Here is an 18525-nt window from a genome sequence, read left to right as displayed (position 1 = left end):
ACTCCTGTAAATCTCCATGAATCTCTGCTCCCTACATTATTTCTCTCAGAAGGGCACTAGAAGGGGTGTGTGTGTATGTGTATATATAATCTGAAACTGACACTCTCATTGTCGGCACTTATGGATCTCACTCTGATATGCAGATTGTTAGGAACCTTTTGGAAGATTGAAGTGAGAATAAGGATAATTTTTCCAGGGGAGTTTGAAGGGGAAAGTGGGATGGGATTTCTCTTGGAAACTATTTTACACCCCCACGCCCCTCCTCCCTGGTTGATCTTTTTCTGAGTTGCTTTTGTTCATCTTCCTCCTCCTGAAAGTAGTATCTAAAACAGCTATGGTAATAAAATGACATGAGTTCTGAACACGGTGTCATTTCTGCTCACAGAGTGGTGTCAGGGACATAGATCATAGGGAGGAGGCTTGTCAAGGCTCAGTTATTACTATTATAAGATTAATTACAGAACTGCATGGTTTGATATTGAGTACATAATGTTTACCATGTTTTCCTGTATGCAGCCAGTCTACTGTGAGTGTGTAATTGCTTCCTTATGTTGTATGCTTGGAAATCAGTCTCTATGAAAGAGAGACTGTGCTGTATGAATGTGATACTAAAAAAATAAGTTTCAAGGAAGCCTGTTCTAAGGCTTTATTGTGCCTTCGTTTCATGACAAAGTACATTTTAGCAGAACATGGAAATAGGCTTTTTAGAATAAAACTACTTCAGATTTTTCTGGAGTGATGCTAGAATATAAAATAGCAAGTAGCCTACCTTTTATGTATGTTGATATCTACTGCTTTACAGTAAGTAGTAACAAAACACTGTCATTGAATCATTTGAATTGTGTTAATATTTGTTTGAGAGTAAAAGCACATTTATTTAATAGATTTGCTGCTTTGGAAAGAATTATTGAAAATACAGGGCACAACAAAACTTATTAAAGGTTTAATTCCTTTTTATATAGCTTCATTTAATGTCATAATTCCGTTGATAGTCTCTTCTTCCTATTACTGTAACTTAAATAACCAGATCTGTGGTGATACTTTTATCTTAAAGAATTTTACTCTTTCAATTTGGAATGGTTATGGAACTAGGTGGATCTCAATCCATTCAGGTGCATGGTAAGCTTTATTGGTAGAGACAGACTCTGATAGACAAGAGCTCCAGAATACTGCATTCTGATGTCTTTCAAGATTGATAACATACAAGTTTCTGAAGGTCTTGATGGATGCGTGTATAGGAAAAACTAATTTTCTTTAGCTAAATGGTGCGTTTTTTCCCTCCTGTCTGATGAAATGTCAAACCTGCTCAGCAAATCGATACAGTCAAGAACGTCAATAGCAAAAGCGAACTATACCCCCATGTGCCTCATCTGCCTGTATCTTCAGATGTAACCATTCTGAAGCTATTCCTGAAGTCTTTTGTTGTATTGAATTTGCATAGTGAGAACAGGGACTGTGGTGTTAAACCTTAAAAACAGTTGTTAATAATTTCTGAATAGATTTGCGCACCAACAGCCTCAAAGGCCATTTGTCTAGAGCCATATTATTCCATTCCTCGTAGGTCTGTCCTGTAATATACTGCTTTTATATCTAAATGTAAAACCTTGTGAGAGACATGACAGTAAAAGTTACATTTGTCCCCTCCATGACTAAACTTTGAATTTATGAATATCGACTGTCAAATATGCTGTGAAAATTAGAAACATGAACTAATAAGCCGTTTGAAACTTCTTAATTTTAATGACCATTCAGAAAGGACACTAATAATAAGGTAGCTTAATATAGCATTTCTCACTACCTGAAACTTGAAGAGTAACTTTGTGTACTCTAATGTATGATTCTTCTTCGAGTGATTGCTCCAATGCATTCCAGTTAGGTGTGCGCGCCGCGCGTGCACGGCTCTTCGGAAGATTTTTACCCTAGCAACTCCAGCGGGCCGGCTGGGCGCCCCCTGGAGTGGCGCCGCTACAGCGCTGAATATATACCCCAGCCGGCCCGTCCGCTCCTCAGTTCCTTCTTCCCGCCCGTGACGGCAGTCGGAACTGTGGAGTGCTCAGTAGTCCTCCACATCCCTAGCTCTCTCTACTTGTTTTGTATATAGTTCTTTACTGTTAGTATAGTTAGTTTTAGTAGTTAGTTAGTTTAGATAAGGATAGAGGGAGTACTTTCTCCCTCCCCCTCCCCGGTGCGGGCTCATGCCCAAGGCACCGGGCTTTAAGCCCTGTGCAACGTGCCAGAGGCCTATGCCAGTGGGTGACCCTCACGGCTCCTGCCTCCGTTGCCTGGGTGAGGCACACCGTACAGATAAGTGTGCCATTTGTTCGGCTTTTAAGCCGCGGACGCGTAAGGACAGAGACAGTCGCCTCAAGCAGCTCCTTATGGAGGCGTCCCTCCAGCCCCCGGCACCGTCAGCGCCGGCACCGAGGGCTTCTTCGGTGCAGAGTGCACCCGCGGCACCGACCGGCGCCGGCACCGTGGCCACGGTACCTAAACCGCCGCCGAAGACGACCCGGCACCGCTCGCTCTCGCCTGCACGCAAGCAGAGACTGGCGAAGGCTGTAGCGAAGGCACGCACAGAGTCCGCCACGAGAGTGGCTGCGGCAGTGCGTAAAACGGGCCCTGAGCCCTCGACTCCGGCTCCGCAAGCGCCGTCGAGTCCGGCACCGCCACGCTCCCCGGCACCGACCGAGGTTGAGCCAAGGCTGCCTTCAACGCCGGAGACATTCTCCTCTGCCAGAGACCTCATCAGGCTCATAGAGGCTCCGAGCCTCCGGCCCCCGGCACCGCCGGGGCGGGCTGTTGTCTCTCTCGGCAAGCCAGCCAGGATGACAAGACCGCCCTCGGTTGACGAGCGGCGTGGAAGACGGTCGAGGTCCCGGTCCCGGTCCCGGTCCAGGTCCCGGCGCAGGTCCCCGTCCCGCCGCTCGGAGTCTCGTCGCCGCTCCTCTTCACGGCACTGAGCACCATCCCGACGCCGGTCTGAGTCCCGGTACCGTTCTCGATCTCGGTACCGGTCGCACTCCCGGCACCGATCCAGGTCACCGTACCGTCGGTACCGTCGGAGGTCTCCTCGGCACCGCGACTCCCGGAGTCACTCCCGGCACCGCGGATCCCGGTCCCGGTCGAGCTCCCGGCACCGTCGGAGTCCACGCTCACGGTCACCGTCCCGTCGGCGCTCTGCGTATCGACCCTCGGTGCCGTCGGTGCATGGCCTCCCGCCGTCAGCGGTTCAGTCCGTCGGCACTACAGCACCGCCTTGGCCATCCCGCACGGCTTCCGTAGCCTCCGGTGCCGATGATACTACCCACCGGTGGCCTACCCCACAAGGACTTCCGCATGAGCAGTGGGGCTACTGGGTCCCGTGGGGACAGCATGAAGGTCAAGGTATCCTGTTTCCCAGGAGGGATGTGACCACCAGCACCAGGGTCCCTGAAGCGACTGTTAGCCGGCCGCCTCCCTCTCCTCCGCATGAGCCATCTGCTCATCCGGTCCGCCAATCGCCCACGCTTCACGGTTCGGAGGAGGCTCACCCACCGGACGTAGAGCCGGAGCCGGTTCTGCAGGGTGCATCTTCGTCATCCTCGCCGGACGAGGCGGTGGCAGGGGCTGCGGCCAGCGAACCCCCGCCCATTGACCTCTGGGCCTTCCAAGACCTGCTTCGCAGGGTGGCGGCGTCCATGAATCTTCCCGTAGAGGAGGTCCAGGAGGATGAGGACACAATCACCAATGTGGTGGGTGCGGATGCGCCCGTCCGCGTGGCGTTACCCTTCGTCCGGACCATTCAAAAGAACGCCACTACGCTATGGCAGACCCCCGCTTCCATTCCTCCCACAGCACGCGGGGTCGAGCGGAAGTACTCAGCCCCACCATCAGGCTATGAGTACCTTTACTCTCACCCAACCCCGGACTCCCTCGTGGTCCAATCTGTTAACGACCGGGAGAGGCGCGGCCAACCTGCCGCTGCGCCTAAGTCCAAGGACGCCAAGCGCATGGACTTGCTCGGCCGTAAGATCTACTCCGCCGGGGGTTTGCAGCTGAGGATCGCAAACATCATGGTCCTCCTCGCCAGGTACGTCTTTGACATTCTGACGTCCCTGGCGAAGTTCTCGGAGCTCCTGCCTTCCACATCACGCCAGGAGTTCTCCGCCTTGCTGGACGAGGGGAAGAAGTCCTCTCGGTCATCTATTACGGCCGCCCTCGACGCCGCGGACTCCGGGGCTCGGACCTTGGCATCCGGCGTGACAATGAGGCGCATCTCCTGGCTGCAGTCTTCCACCCTGCCGCCGGAGGTGCAATATACACTCCAGGACCTCCCCTTCGACACCCAGGGTCCGTTTTCCGAGAAGACGGATGCTCGGATCCAGACCCTGAAGGACGGGCGTGTTGCCATCCGCACGCTCGGAATGCACACGCCGGCGACGCAGCGCAGGCCCTTCCGGCCGCAGCCCTCCCGCTATCAACAGCGCTATCGCCCCTACACCAGCAGACGTCCGACCCAAAATCGCCGTCGTCCGTCCGGCAACCGCCGCAACCAGGGCCAGGCCGCTTCCAAGACCCCTCAGGGGGCTAAGCAGGCCTTTTGATGGGACGATCGAGGACGGCCCATCACTCTCCCTACCGGATCCTTCCCCTTTATTTTACAACCGCCTTTCCCATTTCTTTTCGGCGTGGTCCCGCTTAACATCGGACAACTGGGTGCTTCAAACAGTCCAGTCGGGATACCGCCTTCAATTTGTTTCGCCCCCGCCTTCCCACCCACCCTCCCTGTCCCTCTTCAGGGACCCCTCTCACGAGCAAGTCCTCTTGCAAGAGGTTCGGACTCTGTTGAGCGTGGGTGCCATAGAAGCAGTGCCTCAAGACAGGCGGGGCAGGGGATTCTACTCCCGTTATTTTCTCATCCCCAAGGCGAAAGGCGGGCTACGTCCTATCCTGGACCTTCGCGAGCTGAACAAATATCTGCTCAAGCCCAAGTTTCGTATGGTCACCCTGGGGACCATTATTCCTTCCCTGGATCCGGGAGACTGGTTTGCCGCCCTCGACATGAAGGACGCCTACTTCCATGTCGCGATCTATCCTCCTCATCGGCGTTACCTTCGGTTTGTGGTCAACGACACCCACTACCAGTTTGCCGTGTTGCCATTCGGACTCTCCGCGGCACCGAGGGTATTCACAGAATGCATGGCAGTCGTAGCAGCAGCCCTCCGCCGTCGTCAGATGCACGTCTACCCGTATCTCGACGACTGGCTGGTCCGAGCTCAGTCCCGTCAGCTCGTGATAGAACAGATGGCAGAAATTCTGTCTCTCTTTCAGCGGCTTGGTCTTCTCATCAACACCGAGAAGTCCACTTTGCTCCCAACGCAGCGGCTGGAGTTCATCGGAGCGGTTCTCGACTCCACGGTTGGCAGGGCCTCTCTTCCCCGCGCCCGGCACCAGACGATGACCTCCATCATCCGGGATCTCGTCGCCTTCCCGACCACAACCGTGCTCCTGCCTACGCCTTCTGGGTCACATGGCCTCCTGCACATATGTCACCGCATATGCGCGGCTCCATCTTCGCCCCTTCCAGTCCTGGCTCGCGACGGTGTACCGGCCTCATCGAGACCCCATCGACATGGTGGTCACGGTCAACAGGACGGCCCTCGACTCCCTCCGCTGGTGGCTCACCCCGGAGCTCGTGTGTGCGGGGGTCCCGTTCCATCCTCCTCGCCCATCCGTTACGCTGACCACGGATGCCTCAGCGCTCGGTTGGGGGGCCCACCTGGGCGAGCTTCACACCCAAGGCCTTTGGTCGCCCCAGGAACTCGCGCTACACATCAATGTCCGCGAGCTCCGTGCCATCCGCGTCGCCTGCCGGACCTTCTGCTCCCACCTACAATGCCGTTGTGTAACAGTACTCACGGACAACACCGCTGCGATGTACTATGTAAACAAGCAGGGCGGAGCCCGCTCTTCTCCCCTCTGCGAGGAAGCAATCCTCCTGTGGGACTTCTGCGTGACCCACTCCATTCACCTAGAAGCGTCTTTTCTTCCGGGAGTGCAGAACACGCTGGCCGACCATCTCAGCAGGTCGTTTCTCTCCCACGAGTGGTCCCTTCGTCCCGACGTTGCACATACGATTTTCCAGAGGTGGGGGTTTCCCCGGGTCGACCTCTTCGCCTCCAAGGCGAACAGGAACTGTCTCCAGTTTTGCTCGTTCCGAGGTCACTCGCCGGGCTCTCTGTCGGACGCGTTCCTATATCCCTGGCAGACTCACCTCCTCTATGCCTTCCCTCCCTTTCCTCTCGTGCACAGAGTGCTCCAGAAGCTGAGGAGGGATCGAGCCACCGTCATACTTGTGGCTCCGGCCTGGCCGAGACAGCATTGGTACACCCTGCTGCTCGAGCTCTCCGTTCGGGATCCCATCTCCCTCCCGTTATGGCCGGACCTCATCACGCAGGACTTCGGCAGACTCCACCATCCGAACCTGCAGTCCCTCCATCTTACAGCCTCGTACCTGCGTGGTTGACCCACGCAGAGAGGGACTGTTCGGCAGCCGTGCAGCAAGTCCTGCTTGAGAGCAGAAAGCCTTCCACTCGCTCCACCTACCTGGCGAAATGGAAGAGGTTCGCGCTCTGGTGTGACCAACGAGGACTCAACCCTTTCGTCGTACCCGTCCCTACCATCTTGGACTACCTTTGGTACCTTAAGGAGCAAGGTCTGGCGGTCTCCTCCTTGCGGGTACACCTGGCAGCGGTGTCCGCTTTTCGTCCTTCTCTGGAAGGTCGCTCCATCTTTTCCAATCCGATGGTCTCCTGCTTCCTGAAAGGCCTGGACCGATTGTACCCGCCGGTGCGGCGTCCGGCCCCAGCCTGGGATTTGAACCTCGTCCTGTCCAAACTCATGGGTCCGCCATTTGAACCGATGGCCACATGTTCTCTTCTTTACCTCTCCTGGAAGACGGCCTCTCTCGTCGCCATAACATCGGCCAGACGAGTCTCGGAGCTCCGGGCGCTGACGGTAGGTCCGCCATACACTGTCTTCCACACAGACAAGGTGCAGCTTCGTCCGCATCCGGCCTTCCTGCCAAAAGTGATCTCGGCTTTCCACCTCAATCAGGACATCTTTCTCCCGGTCTTCTTCCCGAAGCCCCATGCCTCGCCTAGGGAACAACAGCTCCACACCCTCGACGTCCGTAGAGCGCTCGCTTTTTACATCGAGCGGACGAAACCTTTTCGGCGTTCTACACAACTCTTCATAGCAGTCGCCGATCGCATGAAAGGCGAGCCGGTCTCTTCCCAGCGCATCTCCTCCTGGGTAACTCAGTGCATCAGAGCATGCTACGAGCTGGCTCGCGTGCCCCCGGGCCGCTTCACCGCTCATTCCACGAGGGCGCAAGCCTCGTCTGCCGCCTTCCTGAGCCAGGTCCCCATCCAGGACATCTGTCGAGCGGCCACATGGTCTTCGGTCCACACCTTCGCCTCCCACTATGCGTTGGTGCAGCAGTCTCGAGACGACGCAGCCTTCGGCTCAGCAGTTTTACACTCTGCCACGTCTCACTCCGACCCCACCGCCTAGGTAAGGCTTGGGAATCACCTAACTGGAATGCATTGGAGCAATCACTCAAAGAAGAAAAGACGGTTACTCACCTGTAGTAACTGTTGTTCTTCGAGATGTGTTGCTCCAATCCATTCCAGACCCGCCTTCCTTCCCCACTGTCGGAGTAGCCGGCAAGAAGGAACTGAGGAGCGGACGGGCCGGCTGGGGTATATATTCAGCGCTGTAGCGGCGCCACTCCAGGGGGTGCCCAGCCGGCCCGCCGGAGTTGCTAGGGTAAAAATCTTCCGAAGAGCCGTGCACGCGCGGCGCGCACACCTAACTGGAATGGATTGGAGCAACACATCTCGAAGAACAACAGTTACTACAGGTGAGTAACCGTCTTATCTTTAACGTTCCTTTCTGAGGGTAAGGCTACACTTAGCACTTCAAAGCGCTGCCGCGGTAGCGCTTTGAAGCGCTAAGTGTAGTCAAAGCGCCAGCGCTGGGAGAGAGCTCTCCCAGCGCTGTCCGTACTCCACCTCCCTGTGGGGAATAACGGACAGCGCTGGGAGCCACGCTCCCAGCGCTGGGGCTTTGACCACACTGGCGCTTTGCAGCGCCGCAATTTGCAGCGCTGGAGAGGGTGTGTTTTCACACCCTGCTGCAGCGCTGCAAATTTGTAAGTGTAGCCAAGCCCTGAGTAACTATATGGAAGTACTCTTTCAGGAAACCTTTCTTAATACAAGTATGATTACAGAGTACTTTGGATGAGCAGTCCAGTCTACCAGCTCAACTCCAGTCATCTAGAATCTACTAACTATGTACTCTGAAGATCTAGTTTTGGTATCCTGCTGAAACTTTTTTGGATAAAGAGATAGTCATCACAAACTCAAATTGGTTGTGTTGTGTCTGATTAGAAGCAATAAATTACGTGATAATGCTTTGCTTATGTTGCTAACTTTGTTTTAAAAAAAAGTTCAAATAACCCAAGTACTTGTCTGGATTTTGTTGTTTAAATTGTTTGAGTAGGGTTTAGTTAGGAGGGGATTAATCAAATGGGATTGGATGCTAATTAATCAATGGGATTTAGTGAAGTTAAGCATGTACATAAGTGTTTGCAAGATCAGGGCCTAGGTCTTTAAGATTGACATGGAATCATTTATAGGGAATTTGAATTTCAAATGGGTAGTATCCCATGAATTATAGAAATAACCTTCTACTCTGATGTATGTGGTATCATTCCAGAGATATGCACTTCCAAGACTCAAGGCGGTATGCCTTCTCAAATTTCCTACACTAGAGTCAGAATACCTTTCTTAAGATATTAGTAAAATGTGGACTCGGTACTACATTGGAATAGCAATACAGTTTTGGTCTTGTCTAGTACCTGTCCTAGGATACGCTGAAGGCCCAGTATTCAAGCATTAAATGCAGATGTTCAACCTATCTACTTGTACCCATACCTAATTGATTGGGAAGTACAGGACCTCTTTTTCAGTGACTTCAGAATAGTTTTTATGAGAATTGAAAGGATTTCCATCTCTTGGGTTCAAATATTCAAATGTGGGGTGGGGGAGGAGGGGAGATGACAAGCAACTGAATCCCCACTGAAATATTTCTCCTCCCCTCAAAATGAGGTGTGTATCAAGCTGTTGGGCATTAAGTGGGAGGCTGTGTTGTAGAGAAGGAGCTTCTACCTAACCAGCAGCATCAATGAGCATCAGATGGGAAAACTCCTAATGGACTAAATATAAATCCTGAATAAATAGATGGTGACACTCTGTGTGGCACCATTTTTGAAGGTACAGGTGTTTGACAATATGCCCCTAGGTACAAGTACCCTGCTGGGCAGAACTCTATGTCCAGTGACATCTGGTTGAAAGACTAGCTCATTTCCTCTTGTTTCTCTGAATCCTGTGCATTTCAGAAAGGAACCTTTAATAATGAATTAAAACCCCAAAACTACCGAGTTAGTTGACAAAATATGACTCTGTAAGAAGTCTGAATTTCCCTAGATAAATGGGATGGCTAAGTGGGGGAGAAGAGTGAAGGGAAATTGCAGCTCATCAATAGTGCAATTGACTGTGTGCTCAAGAAGAGTTAATGCTGAGATTACAAACCAAATTCCTCTTGTGAATGAATAAGCTTCTAAAAGTAATGGGTTATTGCTACTAGCTTAAAATTAGCATGAATACCAAATAACTTCAAGAAAAAATCATATGGGGAGGCGGGAGGTATCCATCCTGCTTTTGCTTAGCCAAAGTGGTGTATTTAAAACATATCCGGTGGCTGGATATGAAACAAAGCATTCTAAGGAATTAGAGAAGTGTTGTTTTGCTTCAAGTTTAATGGGTGTGGATGGGAGATGGAGGAAATAGAGGAGCCCAGTCTGTTTGGTTAACAAGTTGCTCTGATTTATGCCAGTTCAGGGCCATGTGTATACAGTGCAGAACTTTCAGTCACTCGGGCTCCCTGGAACAATACAGCAAAGCAACTGCATAGTAAATTGTTTGCAAATAGCTTTAAAATTAATGTAAATAAGAATAAAGAACATCAGAGACTGTAGAGCCGGGAGTCTCTTAAAACACCCGATCTAAACCACAAATAACATTTTGTCAGCTCTAGCCACTGAAATAATACCTGGTCCTAGAATTTCAGTGTTTCACAAATACTGAATATCACTAAACCCCAGTGAGGTGGGAAACAGTATTTCCATGTTACAGATGAGAATGCTCAGGCACAGAGGGATTGTATGAGTTACCCAATTTGTGTCAGACCCAAGAATGGAACCCTTCTGACACATGGGCCTGGGACGCCATATATAGGGAGGGAACTTGGTTACTGTTGTGTGTGTACTTGCACCAATGGAGGCCCCCTTCCTCTCTAAGGGTACCATGAAAAGAGAAAAGCTGTACCTTGCATTTGGAGCCTCTTGGAGCATTGTGGGTTGAGGCTAGCTTGGAATATGCTCATTCAGTGCATCCTGGGTGCCCTGTCCTGTCCTCTTTCCTGTCAGCATAACCCATTTTTGGGACTGTACTGGCTGGGCCCCGCTGGGCGGACTTTCTACCTCTGGTTACTGCACCTTTGGTTACAAAGGACAATCAAATCCATTAGCTGTAAAAGAGTTTAGAGAACATGTCTCCAACCTAGTCAATATTGTTCTGACTTTCTATAGACCATGTGTTTGAGCTCCGGTTCCACTAGGGAAAAATGAAGTTTTTCTAACTTTTCAGGGTTTTTCTTTAAATAAAGATTAACAGTTGGCCTAGTGAGACTGCATTGCAATTAAATTCCACATCATGGCATTTACCTTCTACTGTATCTGAAAATACCATCTATTTGAAAGCAATCACAATTGTCCTTTTTGGTTTCCAGTAATGTTGAAATAGGATGATGATGTAAAAACAATGAGGACAAGTTGTGTGGTAGTTCTATATCTGACAAAGGGTTTAAAATGTGCTGGCTAATGTCATATTTTGCTGTAAGGGTTCAGTGCAGAAGGGTTTTTCTGATGGTTCATTTTTTTTTAAGCAGTCAGATTCTAATTAGGCATTTGTTTAATTAAATCCATTTTTGTTTTAAAATTTTAAAACAAAAATCTTGCCATAGAATCTTCCCCAGTTTGACTAGCTCAGGGGGGAAAGAGGGAAGTATTAACAATTTTTTCCAATCCAGTGATGGAAATCAGAGGTGGAACAGATTTACTAGGCAACCCCTGATGATGCAGGATTGTTCGTGTTTTTATTTTTATTTTTATTTTGTCCTGTTGTTCTGCTGTCCACTTCTGTCATCATCAAAGCATTTAATGATGTGCGGCAACATATGTGTTTAGAAGAGCAACACTCTCCTCTGAAACGATACAGCTCGGGAACCCGGGTGGTGGTGGAAAAAGGAGATTGTTGTCTTGGTTTTTTTCCTTATTCGTTGTATTACATTTAAGCCAGCATTTGTGTTGCACCTCAAGGAATTTGTATGTCTTGCCTGAGAAATAAATATAACACCAGAGAAGGGATTAGCTCCAGGCTTGTTAATTGTAGGGGGAACTGGATATTATGACTTAAATTCAAATGGTTATGATTAATCTGGAGACATTTGAATAGGATTAGCTGATGCAAATAGGTGGATCTTTTGTTTGTGACATTTTGACTTTTGAAATGAGTATCCTTGTAAATTATGCGTCTCAGCCACTTACATAACCTTGAAATCACAGCCTGAAGTCTGGTTGACCGTGTAATAGCTTGAGATGCTGAAGAAAAGAGCCTAATCCTGAACTCATTCAGACAAAACTCTAAATGTAGTCGATAAGACATCTGCTTGAGTGAACAGCTCAAGGATTGGGCCTGAAGAGAAGACTACTGGAGTATCCAAAAACCCTTATAATTAAAGAAACCTGCCTGTTTTATTAATCATGGCTTTCAGATTTAAATCTTATAGATGCAATAATAGAACTCTCCTGGTTATATATATATATGTTTGCCTGGATTAACATCATAGGTAAATGGACTGGATGGATAATGTTATGCTTTTAGCAATGTTGCACTTTAGATTTCTCTAAAATAGCCAACCAACCCATCTTCCCCCTGCAAAAAAACCTTATACTACTTGACTTTTTGAAATGCCCGTCTGACAGGTCATCTTCATCTGTACGATTAGCAAGCTGGAATTTATTTTTCATTCTCCAGTGGCATAATGGACAGCTCTATAGCATGGCAGAAGTAAAATCCCTAGAAATGAAACAGCAATAATAGTTTTACATTTAGCTGGTACCATGGAGTTGCCACAGAACATGAGGGTGGGAGGGGATACACAGCAGTGTATATGTAATCTTGTCTGAAATTGCGGCACAAAATGCATGTGGCGGCCAAAGATCTGTCAAAGGGATCTCACAAAACTGGGTGATTGGGGCAACAAAATGGCAGATGAAATTCAGTGTTTGATAAATGCAGAGTAATGTATATTGCAAAACATAATGCCAACTCTACATACAAAATTATGGGGACTAAATTAGCAGTCACCACTCAAGAAAGAGATTTTGGAGTCATTGTGGATAGTTCTCTGAAAAACATGCGCTCAGTATGCAGTGGCAGTCAAAAAAGGTAATAATGTTAGGCCCTATTAGGAAAGGGATAGATAATAAGACTGTAAATATCATAATGCCACTGTATAAATCCCTGGTACACCCAAATGAATTCTGTGTGCAGTTCTTGTCACCTCATTTAAAAAAAGCTATATTAGAAATGGGAAAAGTACAGAGGGGGACAACAAAAATTATTAGTATGGAACAGCTTCCGTATGAGGAGAGATTAAAAAGTCCAGGACTTTTTAGTTTGGAAAAGAGACAACTAAGAGGCGATATGATAGAGGTCTGTAAAATCATGAATGGTGTGGAGAAAGTGAATAAGGAAGTGTTGTTTACCCCTTCGCCTAACAAAAGAGCCCTAGGGGGTCACCCAATGAAATTAATAGCAGATTTAAAACAAACTTCTTTACACAACCTGTAGAACTCGATGCTTGGGGATGTTGTGGAGGCCAAAAGTATAATTGGGTTAAAAAAAGAATTAGAAAAGTTCATGGAGGATAGGTCCATCAATGGCTATTAGCCAAGATGGTCAGGGATGCAACCCCATGCTCTGAGTGTCCCTAAACCTTTGACTGCCAGATGCTGGGACTGGACAACAGGGCATGGATTACTGCACAGTTGCCGTGTTCTGTTTATTCCCTGTGAAGCATCTGGCATTGGGCTAGATGGACCATTGGTCTGACCTAGTATGGCCATTCTTATGTTGCCACATTCACTGTCACGTGGAAAGTTACTGCTTTGAATCATGGGTTTTATTTGATCTAATAAAGCAATTTTCTTCCTTCCTTCCTTCCCCTTTTCTGTTCATCCCTCTTCTCTGCGACCTTGTCCAGTCTTGGGATTTGTTTTTCCGAAATGCTAACGCTGGGGCTCCTCCTGGTCAAGCTTACCAGACACACTTACCAGATCTTTCGAAAAGCAGAGAGGAGTTGTTTCAGAGTCATGGATTGGCAAAGACACCAGGTAAAGCTGAAAAACTGGTTGAGGACCACCTGGCTGTGCAGTCATTGATCAGAGCATATCAAGTAAGTGTACTATTGCTACTTAGTATTATATGGGGGAGGGAGTTTCCTTTTAAAAGCACTTTGCAAATATTAACTGATTGCTTTCTTGTGTTTCCCCTGTCTGTGTTTTTTCCATCTGTTTTATGCCTAAATTGTAAACTCTTTGGTGCAGGTACTGTCTTTTTATACTGTTTATACAGCGTGTAGCTCGGGGACCCCATTATAGGCCTGAACCTCACTAAGTGGTACTACAATACATATTGATCCTCATAACATTTTTAGGAGACCGATAACCTCTGTGTGTTCCATTCTGGACAACTGGGATAAAGTTAAGTGACAGTACCGCAAAGGTTGTCCATATCAGAGCAGGTACAGTTGAATTCATCTTGGTTCTTTTATTTCACGCATCACTGTGGAACTGGAGCACCTCTAGGGTTTTTCCTCTTCACCAAAGCAGCTGATCCTCCGCTCCACCTGCTCATCTAACTCCATCCAGATGGAGAACTAAGTCAGAATAAAGAAATGTTCTGAAATCCAGTTTTTTCGCTTGAGCAGATTTTTCCTGTGTAATAAGTGATAATACAATCCATTGCATATTGTGCAGTAGCTTAAACAGTAGCTGAATTAATGTCTAATTTTTTTCATTAAGGTATGTGCAGTGAAATGAAACTCTTCATTGTTCTCCACAATATGCTTTGCTTTATCTGAATCTGTTCTCGGACAAGGGAAAGCCACTGTGATATATATCAGTTTTTTACCTTCTGAGTTCTCTTTCCCTGGAAAAAAGGAAACAGTGTACTTTTGAATGAGTGAGCAAATTCAGCAAAATGTGAATCCTGATCACTGTGAATACGAAAGTTGGAGAAAATAGTTTTGTGACTTGTTTAGGTTATTTCCCTTTCAGTTCATTCTATGGTGTCATTTGGTTGAGAAGTAGCATCCTTGTCCCGGTGCTAAATATGTTCCAAAGTGTTAAATTAATGCATACTACAGTATGGTAAATAGGTGCAAAGACCTATGTAAATAGTCACGTCATAGAAGTCACTTAAATAAAAGTAGTCTATGCAGAAAACACGGTCAGTTTCACACCAGCCTGTTGTTCCTTCACTTATGTAAAATCTATAGCAAAATTTTGTTGAAGTGGCAGCAAGAATTACAGAATGTTTGGTTGCTTTGATGCTAAAAAAAAGCAATTGGAAACAAAATACCCAGAGAACACAACTTTTCCTTTATTTGGGACTATATATTTCCTGACTTAATTGATGCAATAGAGGTGTCTTTGTGTATTTTAGGGATCTCCATGACAAAATAATGAAAGGATTACTTAAAAGCATTTTGGTGATTATAGATGTATCTAATCCTCTTTATAAATTGTGTTGAAGAGATGCTATCAATTGTAAATGCTTCTCTGTCAGATAAGAAAGATCTAAAACTTGATTTCTTGGACTTGATAGTTTTGTGCTTTTTGTAGTAGACTTCTTTGTGGCCCTTCTATTGGGAAATTCAATAAATGTACTGCTTTTTTCTAATACTGGATTCTAGATTCTGTGAAGAAGGACTTAATACAAAATCAGATAGTAATTTATGTTAATCCTTTTCCTCCCCCTCCCTGCAAAAAAACACTAAAATATTTCCAAGTAAATTTCCTGATTTCTCTCATAAGATCAACTATAAGATTCCTTATCTCTCCACAAGGCATAATAAATCTAAAGCACATGCTTCTGATAATCTGTGCTTAAATTTGTGCAAAAACTGTATATGAATATTGATGCAAATTTTCCATCTGTTACTATACATAGATGTTGACAGGGATGATATCTGTATTGATATATTTTTCTTATTTTGCTGCTGCCACACTCTGAAACCAATGTGGGGAGAGGGAGAAAGTCTTGAATCTTTGTTGTGATCACCTCAAACTTCATCCTCCTTTTTCAGATCATATATCCTTCTGTTCTTGATTGGGATTATGTTTACGTTTGAAGCCAAATAGGAGCTAGTGTTTATGTTCTGTAATTACACTCAAATCTTATTCATTGTTTGCCTGAAATTTGAGAGACAAATAGTGGAAATCTCTCAAGAAGTTAAGTTGATTTTTACCACCTTTGGCTGAAATCTTGCAAGAAACATTATTTCAAGAATTTCAGCCATATATGAACTGAAAAATAAGACTGTTCAACTTTTGGATCCAGTGCAAAATTATTTGACCCTGAGTTTTGAATAGGAGCATTCCTGCCCCAGGCAATTTGAAGGGGCTCATATGAGGTTTTTGTGTTTTGCCCTTCTGTATTAGTGTTGGGTATTAGTTCTCTACGGGTGACAAACAATTCCATTAAAATGATTGATTAAAATGCCTTTCATTGTGATTAATTATAGAACCTTACTTAATATTTACTAAATTACAATGCTATCTTAACCATTAATTTTAATGTAGTTCATGGAAATGCCTCATCACTTTTTCTTTCTTTCCCTGTAAATATAAATGGGTCTCTAAAATATGCTTTTGTACAGACTGTTCCTAGCATGACTTCCGGGAAACAATGTAGAGTTAGGAGACTTGCTGTATCTTGGACATTCCCATCAGTTGCTTTCTGCTGCACCTCTTTACCGCTCCCACTCCCCATCATCTATGAGGTGTAAGTTAGTCATTTTGCCAAATTGAGGCAGGTAAAACCACTGTACCACTTATGCCTGATGTGTAAATTATATTACCACTCACGTCACTGCACAATTTACCCCAAAGACTATCACTGGAACCTGCATCTGGTTACCCCAGGTTTATTTTTTTGTCCTCACTGACACAGCAGATTCTAAACACAGGCTGAACTTTGGTGTGATCTCAAGAAATCAGTTGGGTTCTTTATTTTTTTTTAAAAAGTATAAGCACAATAATACAATAAAATGTACAAACAAACTGCTTCCATATCATCTTCTGTTATATCTTATTAGTTCAAACAAAGGTTTTCAAGCTACGTTGGGTGGATTGTTCAAAGTAGCCTGTCCTAGTGGTCTGTAGAATGAAATATTTTCTTATGAAATGGTCTGCAAAACAAAACAGTTGGGGAAACCCTCTGATTTTGAAGGCATAGAGTCAATTAAGCTTAAATTGGTTTATTGGAATTGTTGGAATTTTCCTTAATAGGGTGAGGAGGAAACCAATATTTGACAACATTAAAACACCTTTGAAAAGAATTCCCTTCTGTGCATTCACCCTTGCACTAGTATGTAAAGTATTAACTCATTTCACAACACATTGTAAATTTGTATGCATTATTCTTCACATAGCATTCTCACAATTTTTTTCCTACTTCAATAATTTAGCTTATTTTTAGTATTAATATTAAAAACCAGGAACACTGTCAGACTTGTGATTTACATGCATCCATAAAAATGTGTCTTGAAATTGTTTTGCCAAGAGTGGCAAATATTATTCAAATGATAAATCTAGTGTGGTGCAGAAGTACTTCTTTTGACATTTACTGTCACTGAATGTAATAATTAAATATTTTTTAGCCAGATGGCTTTTTGTGAGACTTTTACTGTTATACCTCACGTGATTTATGTTATGTTGTCTTGGAATAGTTATCTGTTAGAGATTAATTAACAGAAGATAATTGAAAGTGTTAATATCCATAGAAAATTGTTTCCCTTTGCTTTTTATTACTTCCCTCTTTCCTGAGTTTGTGCAGTTGATCAGGATAAAACCTGGAAATGACAGAAAATAAAAATAATACCCAATGGAAATATATTGAGAGGCTCTGTCAGAGTCTGCACCCTCACTTGAAACTGGGGGGGTTCAAAGTGAGGACCCGCATGTCTTCCCCCACCCCAAAATCCTAGGGTAGGTCCCCTTTGCTGCCACCACCGCGGTCAATACGTGGGCCGGGACACCCCTGTTTCCCCCCTGTCTCCCTTCAAAGACACTCCCTGGGAACACAGATCAACTCACAGAGGAGGAACCTTCCCCCTCCCCTCTCTTCCCTCTCTCCAGCCTGCTCCGGAGAGAGAGATACCTTGATTCAAACTCCTTGAATCTCCCACACACAGGGAAGCAGCCCACTTCCCCCCTCCCTCTCTGCTAGCCACTCTGTGAATCACCGAGAGAGAGCATCTTAGCCCCTTCCGCTATCCACAGTGGAAGGAATTTAATCAAATCTTTATAGGAAGAATTTATTAAAAGAAAACAAGAAAATACAGAATCTCTATGAGTCCAAGCTGGACACTCATAGGGTATAACCTTGCTAAGTTCTGGAGAGAATCCCCTCTCCTTCTCAGTACAACCAGTACAAGCAGAATTAAGAATAATCAATAACAAACACACAGAATTGCAAGCATAGGATTATTAGGTGAGGGCACCAAGTATCTTTCTAATACTCACTATCTTGACTAGAAGAAATTAGTTCAGAAAGGTAGAAATTTGTAGACTTGATTAAAACATCTGGACTCTTGTAACTCCAGACGGCTAAGAACAATACACACACACACAGAGGGAAAAAGTTCCCTCCTAGGAATTTCAAATTCTCTTCCCTGATTGGTCCTCAGGTCAGGTGCCCACCAGGTACTATGCTTTAACCCTTTACTAACTATTCATGACACGCCCCCCAAATCGTCACAGTGGGATCCACTGGCGGCGATTTCCTCCTAGAACTGTAAAACAACCAGAGTAATAAAACACATGCACTATTACATCGACTAGTAAGCATGAAAACATATTAAGAACAGTTTTTAGCCACTTGATTCTGGGAAACTTTCACGAGAGAGTGCATCAGCGACTTTGTTGGAAGCTCCTGAAATGTGTTGAATGTCAAAGTCAAAGTCTTGGAGAGCTAAGCTCCAGCGGAGAAGTTTCTTGTTGTTTCCCTTGTTGGTGTGAAGCCACTTTAGCGCAGCATGGTCAGTTTGTAGCTGGAACTGCCGGCCCCAAAC

The 18525-nt window shown here is 46.1% G+C and overlaps 1 protein-coding gene across 5 annotated transcripts in view; it reads left to right on the top strand.

The window, feature by feature from the left end:
- The window catches only part of OGDHL (oxoglutarate dehydrogenase L), a 123801-nt gene that overhangs the window by 17101 nt on the left and 88175 nt on the right, over positions 1 to 18525 (top strand). For all 5 annotated transcript variants that reach the window (XM_045025444.1, XM_045025447.1, XM_045025442.1 and 2 more), the window contains exon 3: positions 13432 to 13623. In XM_045025444.1, coding sequence (XP_044881379.1) covers positions 13432 to 13623 — 192 coding nt within the window. The remainder of the gene's footprint in view (positions 1 to 13431; positions 13624 to 18525) is intronic.

This window comes from Mauremys mutica, chromosome 7, assembly GCF_020497125.1.
Source record: "Mauremys mutica isolate MM-2020 ecotype Southern chromosome 7, ASM2049712v1, whole genome shotgun sequence".
NCBI classification, from domain to species: Eukaryota; Metazoa; Chordata; order Testudines; family Geoemydidae; genus Mauremys; species Mauremys mutica.
Note: the sequence above shows the minus strand (reverse complement) of the source record. Positions and strands in the feature narration are given on the sequence as shown.